Below are 18,882 nucleotides of genomic sequence, written 5' to 3'. Positions count from 1 at the left end.
AAAACCAATAAAGAAAAAATATAAAAAGGAAATATATATATATATATTAGATAAACTAGTTAAAAAACGTTAAAAAAGAAAAGGGTAAAAGTTAAAAAAAAGTTTAGCAGAAGAAGAAAAAAAAATTGAAAAAGAAAAAAAAATTAAATTAACTCCAAGGCTAAAGAATCACGGGGAGAAAGCCATGAGTTCCGTGCTTTGCTTTCTCCTCCTCTGGAATTCTGCTGCTCTCCTTGGTATTGAAACTGCACTCCTTGGTAGGTGAACTTGGTCCTGGCTGGATTTCTTGTTGATCTTCTGGGGGAGGGGCCTGTTGTAGTGATTCTCAAGTGTCTTTGCCCCAGGCGGAGTTGCACCGCCCTTGCCAGGGGCCGGGCTGAGTAATCCGCTCGGGTTTGCTTTCGGGAGCTTTTGTTCCCTGAGCGCTTTCCGTAGAGTTCCGGAGGGCGGGAATGAAGATGGCGGCCTCCCAGTCTCCGGCCGGGAGGAGCCGAGAGCCCGGGGCCCCACTCCTCAGTGCGCCCTCAGAGAACAGCGCCCCGTCACCCTGGCCTCCGGCCGCGCTCCGAGCTGACCGAGCCTGCGACCGGTTCAAGGTAACCCCGGGCTTAGAGCTCACTCCTCGGCTCTGTCTCTGTAGCCAGCTTCCCCATTCTAATACCTGTAAGCTCTGCGACACTCAGACACCCCTGATCCTTCTGTGACCCTGCGGGACCCTGAGTGGGCTTCACCCCGGTTAAGCCTCTGGAGCGATGTCCCTGAGTGGAACAGACTTTTAAAAGTCCTGATTTTGTGCTCCGTTGCTCCGCCGCTTGCTGGGAGCCGGCCCCTCCCCCCGCCATCTATCTTCCCGTCACTTTGGATTCACTTCTCCGCCAGTCCTACCTTTCAGAAAGTGGTTGATTTTCTGTTTCTAGAGTTGCTGTTCTTCTTCTCTTCAATCTCCCATTGGATTTGTAGGTGTTTGCAATCTTTAGATAAGCTATCTAGCTGATCTCCCGCTACCTGAAGTAGTCTCAGCCTGCTACTCTCGGCCATCTTGCCATTTCTCCTAAAATAAATTTTTTTTTAAAGATTTATTTATTTATTTATTTGACAGAGATCACAAGTAGGCAGAGAGGCAGGCAGAGAGAGAGGAGGAAGCAGGCTCCCCGCAGAGCAGAGTGCCCGATGTGGGGCTCGATCCCAAGACCCTGGGATCATGACCTGAGCTGAAGGCAGAGGCTTTAACCCACTGAGCCACCCAGGCACCCCTAAAATAAATTTTAATTAATTAATAAATTAATTAAAATTAAAAATTAAAATAAAATTAATAAATTTTAATTTGATTGATTTGATTTATTAATTTTAGCAGGTCACTTTTGTTTAATTTGATTTGAAGAGCAACAGAAAAATAAAGTATTAAGTTTTCCGTAATATCCTAGTAATGTAGACAAAAAGCTAGTTGCTTGGCATGAGTTTGGACAATAGAACAGATAGCTGTGACAGAAGATATCTAGGCAGGCGGCACCTCTCTCTCCTCTTTGGACCTCTAGGTCTCCCTTAGGCTGAAACAATCCTGACTCAAGCAGAGGTCTAAATCCAGATCCTCACAAATACAGTGTGTTTTTCACTTTGTTTTATGCCAAAATACTTCCTTGCTACCTACATCAAGAACCAAAGTGTTAAGCTACCAATAAAAATTAGTTTTATCTAATTAGGACATGATTTCCAGAAATTGGTCCAAATTAGCCACAGTTGTGGGAAAGCCATATAATTAGATAGTTACCTTCCTCAGAAATATAAATATGTAAAGTGATCTGTGCAGACAAGGACTATTTAAATCTTCTCTCCAAGTACTAATTATATAGATAATTTTATTTGCATATTAATTATATGTGTTACTTGGTGTCAGTCAGTAACAGAAAAGTGTTCTAAGAACAGAAACATCTGGTGGACCCAGGCACCAGTCTGAAAAAAACCACATTAAGAAGCTGGTTTGACACAACAATTTACTTAGATATCCTTCATTAGACAGTGCATATAAACTATTATTTAAAGTATCTGTGTGTGACTTTTTTTAATTTTTAGAAAATTAAATTACCAAGACAGATCTTATTTTATTTGTTTTATTTATTTATTTGACAGAGAGAGCGAGATCATAAGTAGGCAGAGAGAGAGGAAGCAGGCTCCCCACTAAGCAGAGAGCCCAATGCAGGGCTCATCCCAGGATCCTGAGATCATGACCTGAGCTGAAGGCAGAGGTTTAACCCACTGAGCTACCCAGGTGCCCCAGATTTAATTTTAAAGTAGCATGTTTGAGGGGCATCTGGGTGGCTCAGTCATTGGGTGTCTGCCTTTGGCTCAGGTCATGATCCCAGGGTCTTGGGATCGAGCCCCGCATCGGACTCCCTGCTTGGGCCTGAAGCCTGCTTCTCCCTCTCCCACTCCCCCTGCTGATGTTCCCTCTCTCGCTGTGTCCCTCTGTCAAATAAATACAATCTTTAAAAATATATACATATAGCATGTTTGCTCCATTTTTATTTACACTTTTACAAAATCATAAAAGACCAAGTCTAAAAAACAAATAATACCTACATACCAACAAACCTGAACAGACTTGTAAATAAACTTCTAAAAAAAGCACACCTAAGGGGCACCTGGGTGGCTCAGTTGGTTAAGTGACTGCCTTCAACTCAGGTCATGATCCTGGGGTCCTGGCATTGAGTCCCACATCAGGCTCCCCCTGCTCTGTAGGGAGTCTGCTTCTTCCTCTCCCTGCCATTTCCCCTGCTCGTGCTCTCTCTGTCAAATAAACAAATAAAGTCAAGAAAGAAAGAAAGAAAGAAAGAGAGAGTAAGAAGGAAGGAAGGAAGGAAGGAAGGAAGGAAGGAAGGAAGGAAGGAAGGAAAGAAAAGAAAGAAAGAAAAGTAGAACCATTGGACTGATTCTATAGGAGCAGACACCATATTTAGATTCAGTAGTTAAAAACCCCAGTGCTTTTACCAATTTTTTTACACATTTTAGATTATCTTTTCTTTGATCAAAAGTTAAAATTAGAAAATAAGGAATTATTAATGAAAGGTAATTCAGAAAACAACTACTAATATAAATGGTACAACACAAATAAAGCAAAACAAATGATACAATTAAGTGAAATCTTGGGGTGCCTGGGTGTCTCAGTGAGTTAAAACCTCTGCCTTCGGCTCAAATCATGATCCCAGGGTTCTGGGATCAAGCCCTACATCGGGCTCTCTGCTCAGCAGGGAGCCTGCTTCCCCCCACCCCCGTCTCTCTCTGCCTGCCTCTCTGCCTACTTGTGATCTCTGTCAAATAAATCAATAAAATCTTTTTTAAAAAATTAAGTTAGGGACGCCTGGGTGGCTCAGTTGGTTAAGCAGCTGCCTTCGGCTCAGGTCATGATCCCAGCGTCCTGGGATCGAGTCCCACATCAGGCTCCTTGCTCATCAGGGAGCCTGCTTCTCCCTCTGCCTCTGCCTGCCACTCTGTCTGCCTGTGCTTGCTCTCTCTCCCTCTCTCTCTCTCTGACAAATAATTAAATAAAATCTTTAAAAAAAAAAAAAAAATTAAGTTAAATCTTAGTAAGATGCACATAAGATTATATGGGAAATACAAAAGAAATCTATATCAAACTGACCCATCTATATCAAAATGACTTATTGACACTTCATATTAATATCCAATTACCTAATAAGGATCAGACACAATTTAATACTCCAAATGTACACCCAGTCCTATCAGACAAGTATCTCAAATAAACCATCCTAATGTCTTGTCCCATTTTTCCTTTTGCTCTACATTTTTATATATTACTTGCCCAAGAGTGAAGCCTTGTTGATACCTGCTACAAACTGCAAAGAGATGTTGGTCATAGTGGAAAGCAGTAAAGTGTGGTAAATAAGAATGTGGATTCTCAGTGAGGCTGCCTGGGTCCAGTCCCATCTAAACTAGATGTTAGTTATTTAAACATTGATAATTTACTTAACTTCTCTTCACCTCATTTTCTTCACCTCTAAAATAGAGGTTTCATGAAGATTAGCTGGGACAATAAAATCGCCCTTTGCCTGGTTCCTCTACTTCTACTAATGCAAGTGAGGGAAAGACCTCTTATACATGTATTTATATGAGTGCATACACATACATTCACACATACACACTCTACAACAGAGGATAACTAGGGACTATCACTAGATGCTCCCTTTCCCTCCTAGTGAGTAAATTAGTGCCTTAAAGTTTATTATCCAACACAGAGGTGTGCCTCAAATGTTGGGAAATCCATGTCAGTTAATGCCAAGTTGGATACATGATAACCCAGTTAGGGAGTAATTATGGACAAATGGGATCTTGTGGGAACCTGAACTCACACTTTTTGAGTAGCCCCTATCCTGCTGGAATGTGGCTATAGAAGAGGGGAGGCAATCCAGACCTCTAGATTATAAGACACCATAAAAAGGACTTTGCATCCCTGGAACATGCTTCCCGATCTCACACACACACACAGCCTATGGCTGTCACATACATTGGCCTACCATTCTCCATTTCTTTGTTACTCTTTAAAAAGCAACAGATGGAGGGAGCCCTGAAATTGTCAAAAAAAGAACTCATCTTGCCTCTTCTCTGAACTTCTTACCGACTTCCTGAGCTTGTGACACAGTCTTCTAGGAGAGCTGGTCAACGGGGAGAACTCTGCACAATACTCAGGAGTCTAAGAAGACTACAGGTCTGAGGGCAATTCCCAGAGATTTCACTCCTTGTCATTGGGAGCATCATTGTATAATGGCTCACAGCTGGAATACTGAAATCAGACACCTCTAAGTTCAAATCCCAACATCTGCATTTTAACAGTTATGTCAACTTTGGAAACCTCTACCTAACCTTTGGGGGTGATACTGGTACCCAATTAATAGTGACAATGTGAAGATCAAATAATAAAATCATCACATCATAGTGATGATGTGAAGATCAAATAATAAATACCAGGCTGCGCTGAATGCCTGGCAATAAGAAAGGTTCAACAAACATTAGTCATTTATATCATTAAATCCTCAATAATAACTATCTATCCTTTCATCTACATTTAGGAATTTCTTTAACAAATTAAGCAAATCTTGGAGAGCTACAATAATATTTGGGAAAAAGTAATTTGGTTTCATCTGCTTAAGCCTAACTTCTGGTTAGTGGAGGGGCTCATGAAAATAACATCTGGCCCTAGTTCTTAATTTCCAGCCTTAGGCTTAATTTCTAGTCCCTATCAGCAACAATCTGGCACCATTCTGATGTCCTCATGCAGCTGCTTTATGGAAAGGTCATATTTTAGCTCCCATGATTTTCTTTTGCTGCTGTTACCACAAGAGCTAAATTGATATGTGTAAGTCTAAAAATATTCTTAGATACGAGCTTCCTGTGACTAATTAATACTGCTTTATGTTATGAATCAACCTCTGGGACCATAAAATTTCTCTTTTGCTTGGTTCCTCTACTTCTATAAATGCAGGTAGAGCAAAAGCCTCATACCCTTTTTAGAACTTAAAACAATTAATTAAAGGAATTCATTATGTCTATAATGACCACCCAAAATATAATTTCTAACCCTCTCAGGCTTCATGAGTTTTAGGGCAACATGTCACAGTTGATTCCAAATCTGGTGTCATAATTTTTCTTCTGAGAGATCCCAGGTTCATCATAAATCAAAAAGCCAAGCATACAGTGAATTAGATATAATGTGCATAATAATGTGTTTGTCAGTAATGTTAATGGGAATCAATATTCATGAGTAGTACTTGGTGTCATGTGCTAAATAAACTCTAATTAGAAGTATACCTCATTTATCTTCTGTCTCCAAACTCAGATCAGTCAATCAGCAAGAAAAAACCGACAAGTAGAATGGATGCTACAGTGTCACAGTTCATTATCGTTAAGAAACTGAAGATATCAGAGTCAAACAATTACATACCACCAAAGCCTGGTTAAAGACATGTTAAGTCTGTGAAGTGGTTGTCAATTTTGTGACTCAACTTCACTGTCATATGAGCTTCATTTGGTACCTGTGGCTTGCTAATCACTTCCCACATTTCAAATCATTTCATCCTTACCACACTCCTGGCTGATATGTTTGGTTCCATTGTAAAAGCGAGTAAACTGAGGCTGAGAGACAGGGTTAACCCACCTAAGGTTACATAAAGTATTAAGCCAAAATGGGGTTGGAATCCAAGAATGACCACAGAGCCTCTTTTCACCAGGTCACCATTTCCTTTTCTGGTTGGGCTCATGGAGGTGAAAGAGTACATGATACTGTCCTAAATTATTAGAATGCATGTTTAAAAATAGACAATATCTTCCTACATAGGACTTACTGCTAACAGAAGGAAAATACATATGTATTTCATAAACAATAACGCCTTTTTTTATAAGAAGTCATTTGGAACTATGATAATCCAAATAAGGAAACTATTCAAGTACAACTTCAAACAATTCTTGAATTTAAATATTTCATGAAATATTTCTATTATAAGCCATCACTCTCTATCCTGAAAAACAAGGTACAGTAAATACTACAGTTTAATTTGGTTGAGGAATTACCATTACTAACAGGAATTTTCACACTGTGCTTTAAAAGAATGACATCCTTAAGAGCTATTCACATTATTAAAATATGCTAGGTCATTTGGATTTACACCAAATGATCCCTGTGTTTGCTAAATCCTTCTGTTGATATAGTTTATTTTCCTTCTTTTTGCTATTAGCTATCTCCTAATGATAGCATGCTTGCTTTCTACAAGTTATTTTACCTATGTCCAATGTATTCCTTATAGATCAAATAAGCTTTCTATAATTATATCTAAAATAAGATGAATGAAGCTTTTCGCGAGGGTGTTTGTTAATCTCTGATGATTACAACATTACATTTAACATACTAAGGAATCTAAAACTAAAATTCAATGCAACTAGACACCAACAGACAATAATAATTTGATCATATGGAAAAATACCACTATATTAATCTCAAAAGGCAATCAACATTATATTTAGTGGTGAAAGACTGGTTTTCTTGTAAAAAACAGGAAAAAAATAGAATGCCTTCTTTCACCATTACTACTTTCCATTGTTCAGGAAGTTTAACCAATGTAATAAAGCAAGGGGGAAAAATGGTTATTGGAATAAAAAAAGGTAGAAAGTATTATTTTTTACAAAAGAAACAACTACCTCAACAGATGAATGGATAAAGAAGATGTAGTATACACACACACACACACACACACACACACACAATGGAATACTATGCAGCCATCAAAAGAAATGAAATCTTGCCATTTGCAATGATGTGGATGGAACTAGAGGGTATTATGCTGAGCAAAAGAAGTTAATCAGAGAAAGATGATTATCATATGATCTCCCTGATATAAGGAATTTGAGAGGCAGGGTGGGGGGTTTGGAGGATAGTGAAGGAAAAAATGAAACAAGATGGGATCAGAAGGGAGACAAACCATAAGAGACTCTTAATCTTACAAAACAAAATGAGGGTTGCCAGGGAGGGGAGGCGGGAGAGGGTGGTTGGGTTATGGACATTGGGGAGGGTATGTGATAGGGTGAGTGCTGTGAAGTTGTAAGCCTGACGATTCACAAACCTGTACCCCTGGGGCAAATAATACATTATATGTTAATAAAAATAATTAAAAAAAAGAAGAAATTACCTCAAAACCCTAAAAAAAACCCTAAAGGCATAGCTAAAAAATTCTCAGAAGTGAAAAGATCATTTTTTAACTAATAAGGTGGCTAACAGATAAGTGTAACTAAAGCAATAAATTTTTTTAATTATATGAATAGCTAGTTCAAATGGTTAGTGAGAAAAAAGCCACTCACAAGACTAATAAAAAGATATGAATAAACAAAATACACAAAATTTTACTGAAGAATCAAGAAGACAGTTTTATTATGGTCCATAATTAATAAGGTTCTTATCAAAAAAATAAGGTTCTTCTCAAATTTATTCCTAATTTAATACAGTTCTAATGAAAAGCCTGTATTTTTCTAATAATTCTAATCACTTGTAAAATGATTCTGACCAAATATTTATTAAGAACAGGAAAACTTGGAAACAAGAATAAGGAGACAGACACTACATTAAACATTAAAATTCAATATTAAAACTATAATTAAATATGGTTTGGTTCTTACATAACAGTAGGAAAACAGACCAGGGGAGCACAACAGAAAATCCCCAAACAGACAAAACATACAAAAATATTTGAGTACATATGAGATGACAATGGCACTTCTGAACCATAAATCTTAAAGTCAAGCAAGGTTGCATTCAAACTCCCAACCCCAACATACACAAATTATGGGTATTTAAGCTTTCTAAGCCACAATGTCCCCATCTGTAAAATGGTGCTAATATTAATAAGATAAAAACAAAATAATGTATGTGAAGCAGGACCTGACCCATAAGAAACAACGATGTTCAAATGAAAATGTCAGGTAGGCAGCTGGATGAACAAGCCATGGGAGAAGCAGGGGAAGAGCTAGAAGCATGGGAGGTTCAGGAGAGAGTCCAGAAATGGAAATACAAATGTTGGCAACCATTACAGCCATGGAATTCAATGAAATGAGATAAGATAACTCTGGAATAGAGATAAAAATAGAGAAGAGGGTAGAGGTATAAGCGTTCTGGGTCCCCAATTAGCCTCTAACAATTCTTCCTGTCTCTTCTCTCACTCTCTCCAAATCAAACTATTTTCTAGCTCTGTAACTATGGACAAGTTATTTAAACACTTTGTGTCTCAGTTTTCTCATCTATAAAATGAGGATAATAATTTCATGTGACGATTGAAGAGTTAATGTACATAAGGTACATAATATACATAATGTACATAAGGTTTAGAGCAATGACTGGGACATGGTAAGTAAGTACTTACTATGACAGTTATTCAAGTTTCTCCCAGCTCTCAAAGTATCAAGTGATATGGGATGGTCAGTAAATTTGTGCCTAAGAATATCCACTATTACCTGTGTTGTGTGTATGTGAATGTGTGTGTGTTTGAAGAATGCTGGAGAATGACTATAGATCAATGTTGACCAACAGTAGTATAATGCAAGCCCTATGTGCAATTTTAAACATTCTAATAGCCACATTAAAAAAGTTAAAAAGCAACAGGCAAATTACTTTTAGCAATATAGTATAACCCAATATTATTACTTCAAAATATTATTTCAACACATAATGAATATAAAATTCATTAGTGAGATGTTTTACATAATTTTTTATAAAAAGTCTTCATAATGTAGTATATATCTGACATAACAGCAACCTCTTTTTTGGACAACCCCTATTCTAAATGCTCCATAGCCATGTGTGGTTAGACTACCATACTGAACAGCTCAGCTCTAGATAAATGGGAAGTTTAAAAAAAAAAAAAAAGATTTTATTTATTTATTTGACAGAGAGAGACACAGCGAGACAGGGAACACAGCAGAGGGAGTGGGAGAGAGAAAAGCAGGCTCCCTGATCTGCGGGGAGGGGCTCGATCCCAGGACCCTGGGATCATGACCTGAGCTGAAGGCAGATGCTCAACGACTGAGCCACCCAGGCGCCCCAAATGGAAAGTTCTGAAGCCAGACACTTGACATATCTAAAACAGATGGCTAGAGAATAATGAAGAAACGGCAAATTTGATCTAAGATAGAGAAGAAGGAAGAGAAAATTTCTGTAAATGAGAGATAACTGGGTTTTTTTTTCCTCCAATAAATGTGTATTTTATCATTCCCCTGTCAAACAGAATCTTGATTCATGATCTGCAAGAAGAGATTGAGAAACAGTTTGATGTTAAAGAAGATATCCCAGGCAGGCACAGTTATGCAAAATACAATAACTGGGACAAGGTACAGTATAAAGTGCCTGTACTTCAAAATAAAATAAAATAAAAAACTATAACCCTTAACATTTGTTCTCATTTAGTTTTTTTTGGGTTTTTTTTTTTTTTTTATTCTAACGCCTCAAAATTGGTTTTGTTCTCAAGATTGTTGCTTGGACTGAAAAAATGGTGCATAAGCATCCTGAAATGGTCTCTCGTATTAAAATTGGAACCACTGTTGAAGATAATCCACTGTATGTTCTCAAGGTAAAAATAATTCAAGAACTACTGATTCTTATTATTTTGGGAAAATATTAACTTAAAAGTTACTTTGTGGAGTGCCTGGGTGGCTCAGTGGGTTAAAGCCTCTGCCTTCGGCTCAGGTCATGATCCCAGCATCCTGGGATCGAGCCCCGCATCGGGCTCTCTGCTCTGCGGAGAGCCTGCTTCCTCCTCTCTCTGCCTGCCTCTCTGCCTGCTTGTGATCTCTCTCTCTGTCAAATAAATAAATAAAATCTTAAAAAAAAAAGTTACTTTGTGACCCAACTAGTGAATTCTGAGACAATAAAAATTTTATATTTTTTTGAAGAACATATAGAAGTGATAAGTGGTTTTAAGTAGTACCAATAAAGTCCCTGAATAAACCATTTGTGGGACACAATGGACAAACTCAGACAAATATCTTATCCCACATCTTTATTAGAAGAGTTTATGATGTCCCTGATAGATAAAAGTTTTCCATCCATTAAAATTCAGTGAAGCTGGTGATTAAATGCCATGAAGAAAAGAGAAGTTTAAGTATCACAGAATCACAGGATCCTGGAACAGTATATAAGGCATTTCAACCCTATGTTGACAGGGAATTCCCTTCTATAAAGGAGCTGACAATTACTGTTCAGCTGCTGCTGGATTTTTCTACATCCAAAGACACTCTTCCCTGAAACATGCCCTTAATAACTGAGAAGTCCTTCCTTACCCTGAACTGCCATCCATTTATTCTAAGTACCCAAACAAAACAAATCTAAATTCTCCTCAAAATGATAGCTCTTCAAATATCCAGCCACTGTTCCTCCTCCCCACTGCAAACACAACTATAAAATCTTTTCCACCCAAAGCTAAATGTCCCATTTATGAAGCCAGAAAAACAAAAGGAAATGGCAGAAACAGAAACAACACAATCTATTTCTCAGACCAAAGGATGTTAACAATAAAGTAAGAAAAACAATATACTATGATTTTTTAAAACCCTAAAAGCAACTCTGACACTAGGAAAATTTTTTTTAAATAGACTATGTGATAGATTATGAATTATGTATAGACATTTAAGGATATGTGCCATCGTCCTCCCTGAGAACAATATGTGCATATGCAGTTATTCAACAGAAGACAGGGAAAAGAACTGCTTTGAGCACAGGAGTTACTGGACAACAAAGGATCAATGTGTGAGCTCATGCAAAATAATATCTCAAGTTTATTTTTAAATAGATTGGGAAAAAGGATGAAAGAAGAAAGGCTATCTTTATGGATTGTGGCATCCATGCCCGAGAATGGATCTCCCCAGCATTCTGCCAGTGGTTTGTCTATCAGGTAAGTGAATCGGAACGCTCATCCAATTCTCCTTTGATTGTCAAATCTCCAGCCCTTCACTGTGTGGCAACACCCCTTTCCAAATGAGTGCAATTCCACTTAACTAGAAGGGTCCACATTCAGTGCTGTCAGGAAATAAATGCTCTGGATTTTACTCATTGTTGGGGTTTTTATAAAATTGACACCTTCCTTCAAACTTCTTGAATTCCAGCTGACAGTTTATAAAACTAAAAGAATTTTTTGAGGTTATGATATGGTTTCTCCTATACTGAAGTACAGACAATCTGAAGCTACCTTCATATTACAACCTATAATCTTAGCCTTTCTTCGGTGAGCTCGAAGCACAGACCTCGAGTTCCTGTTTAGATCTTTAACTGGCCAATCACACACTTGGAATTTTCGTACTTTCCTTTCCAAGGGAAAAACAACTCATCCTTTTTAAAGGTAAATCCAGCTTATGAGTTGTTCCTCTCATTCTGTTCTATTCTGATTCCTACCATCTTTTAACTTTCTCTTTTATGCCAGCTTTTGCAAACAACATGCTAATGTAATATGCATGACAATGGCTCTCTGGGCATGGATGCTTTAACTAGGAATGAATCTGCCAGTAGAATTGATTTATCCCTGCAGTTGTTTTAGCTCTTCCAGCTGAGGGCCAAGAGCTCCCCTTACTCAACCTATAAAGGAATACATGTGACAGGGCTACAAGAAATCCCCTGGCTCTGGAACAAATGTACCTGGAAGAGATTTTCCAAGAATGAGAGAGATTTTAAGCAGCCATAGGAAGTACAGATAATTTCAGAAATATCAATCTGTTGGGAGAAAAGGAGTTGATTGGTCAATCTAAAGCTTGAGTTTTTTTATTAATAGAGCATTTTTTAATCCTATTTATAATTAATTTATAAATCAGCTCCAATATTTACATATTTCTATGCTTACAAACTCAATCTTTATTTACCTAAAGGATGTGAGGGGTAGAATCTATTTAAATCAAGGTGTATGTCTAATTTTTGACTTGGCTCTGTTCTTCCTATATAACATATCTTGCATACTATACGTGGAATGCTACAGTCTTGACAATTAAATGATCCTTTAAAAAATGGTCAGTTCAATTATTTTCACTAGTCTGAATAAGTAACTTTTATATGGGTCACTTATTTTTATGCTATTTGGAGGAAATATGTTTAAAATCATGTGACACTGGGCAAATGGCCAAAGTGGTGGTAGTTATTACTATTATAGCCACAGCTTTCCACATGGCGGTGAACTTTCCACCAATAGCTTAATTTTTTCCTATTCTTACAGGCAGCCAAAACTTATGGAAAAAATAAAATTATGACCAAACTCCTGGACCGAATGAATTTTTATGTTCTTCCTGTATTCAATGTTGATGGATATATTTGGTCATGGACACAAGTAAGAGACCATAATCTCTTGTTTGCATTTGGACAATATAGTATTTACTGACTTTAATGCACACTGGTTGTTATGCATTAAGTTTAAGGTTTCAATAACTAGTTAATTCTAATTCAGAAAAATGTAATTTTAAAGAACCTCAATTTCAGACTAAGGCAAGTGTGATTTCCTGGTTACATAGGTGTCCTTGAAATAATATGAAATTTCTGCTGCTGAAGCTAGTAATGAATAAAAAGAAAAAGAGCAATAATTATAAAAGAAATGTATGTTATATGATATGGAAAAAGCACAATTCTACCTAAAAAATAAAAGTCAATTAAAGACATTCTGAACACTGATCTCAAAGCAAAAGGCACTGTATTCCAGTCTATCTGTAACAGAATCTGATGTGGAATAAATGTATCAAAATAAACAAATATATAAAAGAGTGACACAGTTATCTATCTGTTCTTTAATTGGATCCCTTATTGACCTATTGTTGCTAAATAACATTAATACTGAACATTCAGACTGATACTATCGCATTCAGTTCTTTCTGAAAATTATGCTCCAACAGTCACAATTTGGCCTGTTTAATACCCTAAATCTATAAATGGTAAAGGATGTAATGAAGTTATAATTTAAATTACAGGTAATTTCAAAACATTATTCATCACTTTCTAGTACCAAGGACTAATCAACCGTTCTTAAAGTTAATTAAATTATTTTATCAAGGCCTTAGAACAGTAATTTAAAAAAAATGTTTCTGAAAATATTTCAAATTATAGGAAAACAATATATTTTTCTTCATAAAAAGGAGCCTCAGGTTAACTAGGCAGATTTCAAATAATGCTGTGGACACCTGCAGAGAGGGTCTGAAATGATCAAATTGAAAAATGTAAACTGATCTAATATAAACACTTCCATCATTCAATCCTGCAGAACCGCATGTGGAGAAAAAATCGTTCCAAGAACCAAAACTCCAAATGCATCGGCACTGACCTCAACAGGAATTTTAATGCCTCGTGGAATTGTGAGTAGTATACTTGATCTCAAGGAAAATAGCTATAAAAGAGTGTTCAGGGGCACCTGGGTGGCTCAGTGGATTAAAGCCTCTGCCTTGGCTCAGATCATGATCCCAGGATCCTGGGATCGAGGCCCGCATCGGGCTCTCGGCTTGGTGGGGAGCCTGCTTCCATTCTCTCTCTCACCCTGCCTCTACGCCTACCTGTGATCTGTCTGTCAAATAAATAAATACATAAAATCTTTTAAAAAAAGAAAAGTGTTCACACAGCAAATTCAGTTAAACCACTGACTTATTTCAGTAAAATATGTATCCCCTGAGTGTTAATTTTGTAATCTAAAAAATAAAAGATAATCATCCCTACTTTAGAAATATTATGAATGTTTTGTCATATGGGAGGAAGTGCGGGGTGGTGGTGTTTATCAAACCATCTCTTACTTAATATATCTAGCTTGCTAAAACTCAGGCACAATCCAGATGCACAAAAATTCAGAATCTGAAGAGAGGTCTCAGGTCCCTCCTCTTCTGGTCTGATAAAAGCTGAGAAATACCAGTGGTTAAAACCAGCAAACAGATAGTTCTTCAGATGTTTAGTGAAAAGAAACAGCTGGGTCAAAGAACGTGAAAGATTTAATAGAAATGCAATGATAAGCAGAAGCCTGCTACATCAGATAACACTGTAGTTGTTATAAAAATCTGACTTCATCATTACATACATTCAAGGAGAAATTATCACTACCCCTATTCATAAATTTTTTTCTTTACCTAACTTGGTTGAAAATACCACCTTAGCTTTTAATTTTATTCTACCACAGTAATTATGATAATAGCAGCTATCCCTAAGCGAGAGCTGCCTGATGAAATGGGTTGAAGAAACTCAAACTCCAAAAAGGTAATTCATACCAGTCCCCAACAAGTTGGAGTGGAACTGGGTTCTGAACTGGAACTGGGTTCTATCCGGCTCCAGGCTCTGGGTTGCTTCTGGTGTAGTATTCTTACAATCTTCGGAAACAGAGGCAAAATAAATAAGGCTAAGAATACTCCAGTGGACTGGGTCTGTCACATTCTGAGTTGTGTGTACAAAGTTGATCTGCAATGACTATGACACCAGAGACATTGAGGCAGCCTGTAAACCTGGGAGATGAAAATGTCTAAAACATTTTGTGTGTCCATATCAGAAGAGGCAGGAGCTTTTCTGAGGGGAAGCAGACTGTGATCTCATCCACCCATGTCCACTGCAGCTTTTCCGAGCACCAAGAATCCATGTACGGATACCTATCGAGGCCCAGAACCAGAGTCCGAGAAAGAGACCAAGGCTGTCACTGATTTCATTCGAAGCCACCTGAAATCAATCAAGGCCTATATCACCTTCCACTCCTATTCCCAGATGCTACTGTTTCCCTGTGGATATACATCAAAACTGCCAGCTAACCACAAGGACCTGGTATGTAGAAAAAAAAAAAAAACTACAGTTATGCACTGACAGACATTGCCACTGACTTTCACAAACAACTCTTCTCTATGAACAACTGCATGAATTGAAAGAATTTCACATTTTAATACCAAAGGAAAAAACTAATAAAGTTTACCTTAAAGTTTACTTTAGAGTTAAAAGTCATAATTCCTAGATTAATCTTTCATGTGATAAAAAGATAGAGACAAAATCTTTCAATGTGATTCTAAGATTAAGCCAGTGGAGAAACATGTCTAGCCCATCCAGACCAGAATTCCATTACTACTCAGATTGTTATATAAACATTTACCATGGACAAATTATAAAACCACAATCAGCAAAAGTCTAATAGAACAGCAAAGATGTCTATTTCTGTCCCTAAAAACCATATTTAAGAAGATCCATTGTATTTTTATCCTCCTAGTCAACTTGGAAATAATATTAATTCTGTTACTACCCAAAGAAAGAACATTATGAATGTTTGTGAAGTTTCCTCACTGAGAACACACTGTCTTTCAGGAACTAAGATCCACTATGCATCCTTTCCCTTTGTATGAAAACTAATTTGATCATGTTGGCTTAAAACAAATAAAACCTCTACATATGGGTTCCAGTGCATCACAAGAACCTGTAATGTGAATATCCATAAAAAGGGGTATTTTTTGCTGTAAAGAAAAGAAATAAAGCAGATAAAGTTCAGTGTCCCAGATCCCATGCAGGGCTGACAAACAGAACAACATTCAGTAAAAGCTATGGCTCCAATACTGCCTCATATTTTTAAAAATAAAAAGAAGTCACTATTGTCATTTTGATTTCCATCCATTGTATTCAGCACAACAGCATTTAATTTCAGTTGCAGCGGAGATTTGAACCAGTCATTAAAACCATCTGTACATATACAACAAAGAAAATATACAAGCAATATGTGGCCCAGAGTCATTTATTTAGCCAATATAGTTGAGAATCTGAACCCATGAGTTTGATTAGTTCATGAAAAGCTACAGCAATGCAATTTCAGTCTGCCCTTAGGAAAATGGTTATTATGGATTAAAAATACAAATACACACAACAAACTATTCTGAGTAAAGAGTTCTTAAACAGCAACTAAATTAATTAAGAAAAAACTTATCTTTTGGTTATATACATTACACATACAAAGTAAAAATCTTCATTGAGGGTACTAATATGTTAGTGACTACATTCCATTAAAATTCATTCCAATAATCATTCTCATAGCGTGAAACACTAATATATATTAAAGGTCATGAAATGCATTCATCTTGGAAGAGAAACTCTAATTTAACAACTATTTTAAAGAAGAGTCAACCACATTTCTTCCCTCAGCACGCTAAAATTCACTGTGGAAAATGTCCATTGGCAATGTGGCACCCATAAAAACAAAGGAAGCAGAAACAGGGAAGAAACTGATTTTGGAAGAGACAAGTATCTGCAGCCAGAAAGTATATGAGAGAAGCAGAAAGAATATGTTTTTTAGAAGGAAGGACAAAAGGAAGAAAGCAGGGAAGGCGGGGGGAGAACAATGAGGGAGGGAGAAAGAAGAGAGAAAAGAAAGGATAGGAATCTAAAATGAGATATGACATTACTATATATAACTGATTTTCACATTTAGAATTCTTCACAATAACAATATATCTTACCAAAAATAAATTCCTAATTTGTTGATTTTATTTTGATCTTCAGTTGCCAAATAACCAGTAAAATTTACTTTTTTTGATTCCCAAACAAATTAATACTGTTCACATAGTTTTCTATCATTCCAACTCTAACTTCCTTTTTCTCCAGACCAAAGTTGCAAAAATCGGCACTGATGTTCTAGCAACTCGATATGAAAACCGCTACATCTATGGCCCAATAGCATCAACAATCTGTAAGTTTTTCCTATTATTTACTATGTTATTTCCACTAATTCTTTTTATAAATATTAAAGAAATTTTAGCATTTGTAAATTAGGATTAGAACATCTAGAATTGCTAATTTAAACTTCAGTTTTAATGGATGATTCTGAATTACATGTGAATCTAAGGGATACATTTTGCCCTTTTCGGGGATAAGATTTTTCTAGAAACAAATTATACAAGGTTACAAGGTCAGTAGAAATGGTTAAGTCAAGATGAAGTTTTGGTTTAGAATTAAACTACCCTCCCGTTCCCCACCAACATTTATCCTCACAGGAACTAATGAGAATTAGTTGAAGCACACTCTACAATTTTTGTCGTCGTTGTTGTTGTTGTTTAACTGGACATTCTTCCCCAGCTCCTGACAGGAAAATGGGCCGACCAAAAGTTTCAGCCACTTTGATCATGTAAAACCAGTTTCTTGTCCTTCTCATCAGCTCCTTTCTATGGTGTTAAACTGAAATGTGTATGGTGGATTAAGAAAAATGATATAAAGATTCTAGTGCTGTTGCTTTTGTTTTAGTGTCTAAGTACCACTTCTTACTCTTCACTATTTTTAGACTTCTTTGTCTTTGTGCATTTTTTTAATTACTGACAGATTTCTGACAAGTCAGGCACTGTGCTTGGCCCTTGATTTCACAATCTTATTAATCATCAGAACATCCTATGAGGTAGGCTGTACTTATAACTGGCTAAACTGAGATTTAGTCCCAGGTTTCAAAACCAAAAACCATGATCTTGGCCACTACATATAATGCTTTCTCATTTGGTTTCTTTAGCTAAAATAACCTGGTTTTTCTATTTTTAAGAAATGAAAAGAAATTCATTTGATTTTTCACCAAAGACCGTTAATTCAGACCTTGGGAAATAAAATCATTTGTTCTCTTATAGCAAGATCCCACTGATCTCAGTTTGCAAATACTTCAGTAAAAATTGCCTTTTCTCCAAATCATTTTGCAGCTTCAATTCTTAGAACTGAAGAATGGAAAATTCCCAAAGAACTGCTTACAAAACCTTAACTTCCTAACAAAACTTAATTCCTCAAAAGCAACGATTACACTTCAGATCTCTTCTCAGATCACAAAATACCTAGCACAGTGCAAGGCATGGAACAATAGCAGAATTAATTCCCATAAACTTGCTCAATTAAAATAGCACCCTCACTGATCCAAAAAGAATGAATGTGGATTGAAACCACAAGACTGAACTCGATTTAGCCTGCATCACTCTTCAGAGCCAGGACATCCAATATTTTTAGTATGAAGACTGCTGTTTAACCTTTAAACATTTCTAAAAGGTTTTATTTATTTATTTATTCATTTGAGATAGAGAGAGTGTGTGAGAGAGAGAGAAAGAGAATATGAGTTGGGTGGGGCCACGAGGAGAAGCAAACTCCCTGCTGAGCAGGGAACCTGACTTGGGGCTAGATCCCAGAACTCTGGGATCATGACTTGAGCCAAAGGCAGACACTTAACTGAGAGAGACACCTAGGTGTCCCTAACCTTTAAATATTTCATGAGCAACCCACCACCACCAAACACATATACTTATTTCCATTACCCTTTTTAAATTCATGGATTGAAGAAAAGAAATACATATGTGTGAATCCATGGACTCTTTGCAGTAATTCTACCTGGCCACACCTTATAAAATACT

The 18,882-nt window shown here is 36.9% G+C and overlaps 1 protein-coding gene across 2 annotated transcripts in view; it reads left to right on the top strand.

Annotated features, from left to right (window-relative positions):
• The window catches only part of LOC111151528 (carboxypeptidase A3), a 34,856-nt gene that overhangs the window by 9,937 nt on the left and 6,037 nt on the right, over nucleotides 1-18,882 (top strand). Inside the window, exons 4-10 of one of the 2 annotated variants that reach the window (XM_022509595.1) lie at nucleotides 9,777-9,879; nucleotides 10,017-10,118; nucleotides 11,337-11,438; nucleotides 12,744-12,854; nucleotides 13,776-13,866; nucleotides 15,099-15,301; nucleotides 17,114-17,198. In XM_022509595.1, the coding sequence (XP_022365303.1) occupies nucleotides 9,777-9,879; nucleotides 10,017-10,118; nucleotides 11,337-11,438; nucleotides 12,744-12,854; nucleotides 13,776-13,866; nucleotides 15,099-15,301; nucleotides 17,114-17,198 (797 nt within the window). Of the gene's footprint in view, nucleotides 1-9,776; nucleotides 9,880-10,016; nucleotides 10,119-11,336; nucleotides 11,443-12,743; nucleotides 12,855-13,775; nucleotides 13,867-15,098; nucleotides 15,302-17,113; nucleotides 17,199-18,882 lie in introns of both variants that reach the window. The other variant, XM_022509586.1, reaches the window with a different exon arrangement.

The sequence above is a fragment of the Enhydra lutris genome, unplaced genomic scaffold (genome assembly GCF_002288905.1).
Source record: "Enhydra lutris kenyoni isolate GAN:26980312 unplaced genomic scaffold, ASM228890v2 scaffoldscaffold2, whole genome shotgun sequence".
In the NCBI taxonomy this organism is placed as follows: Eukaryota; Metazoa; Chordata; class Mammalia; order Carnivora; family Mustelidae; genus Enhydra; species Enhydra lutris.
This window is presented reverse-complemented; position numbering and strand designations above follow the sequence as displayed.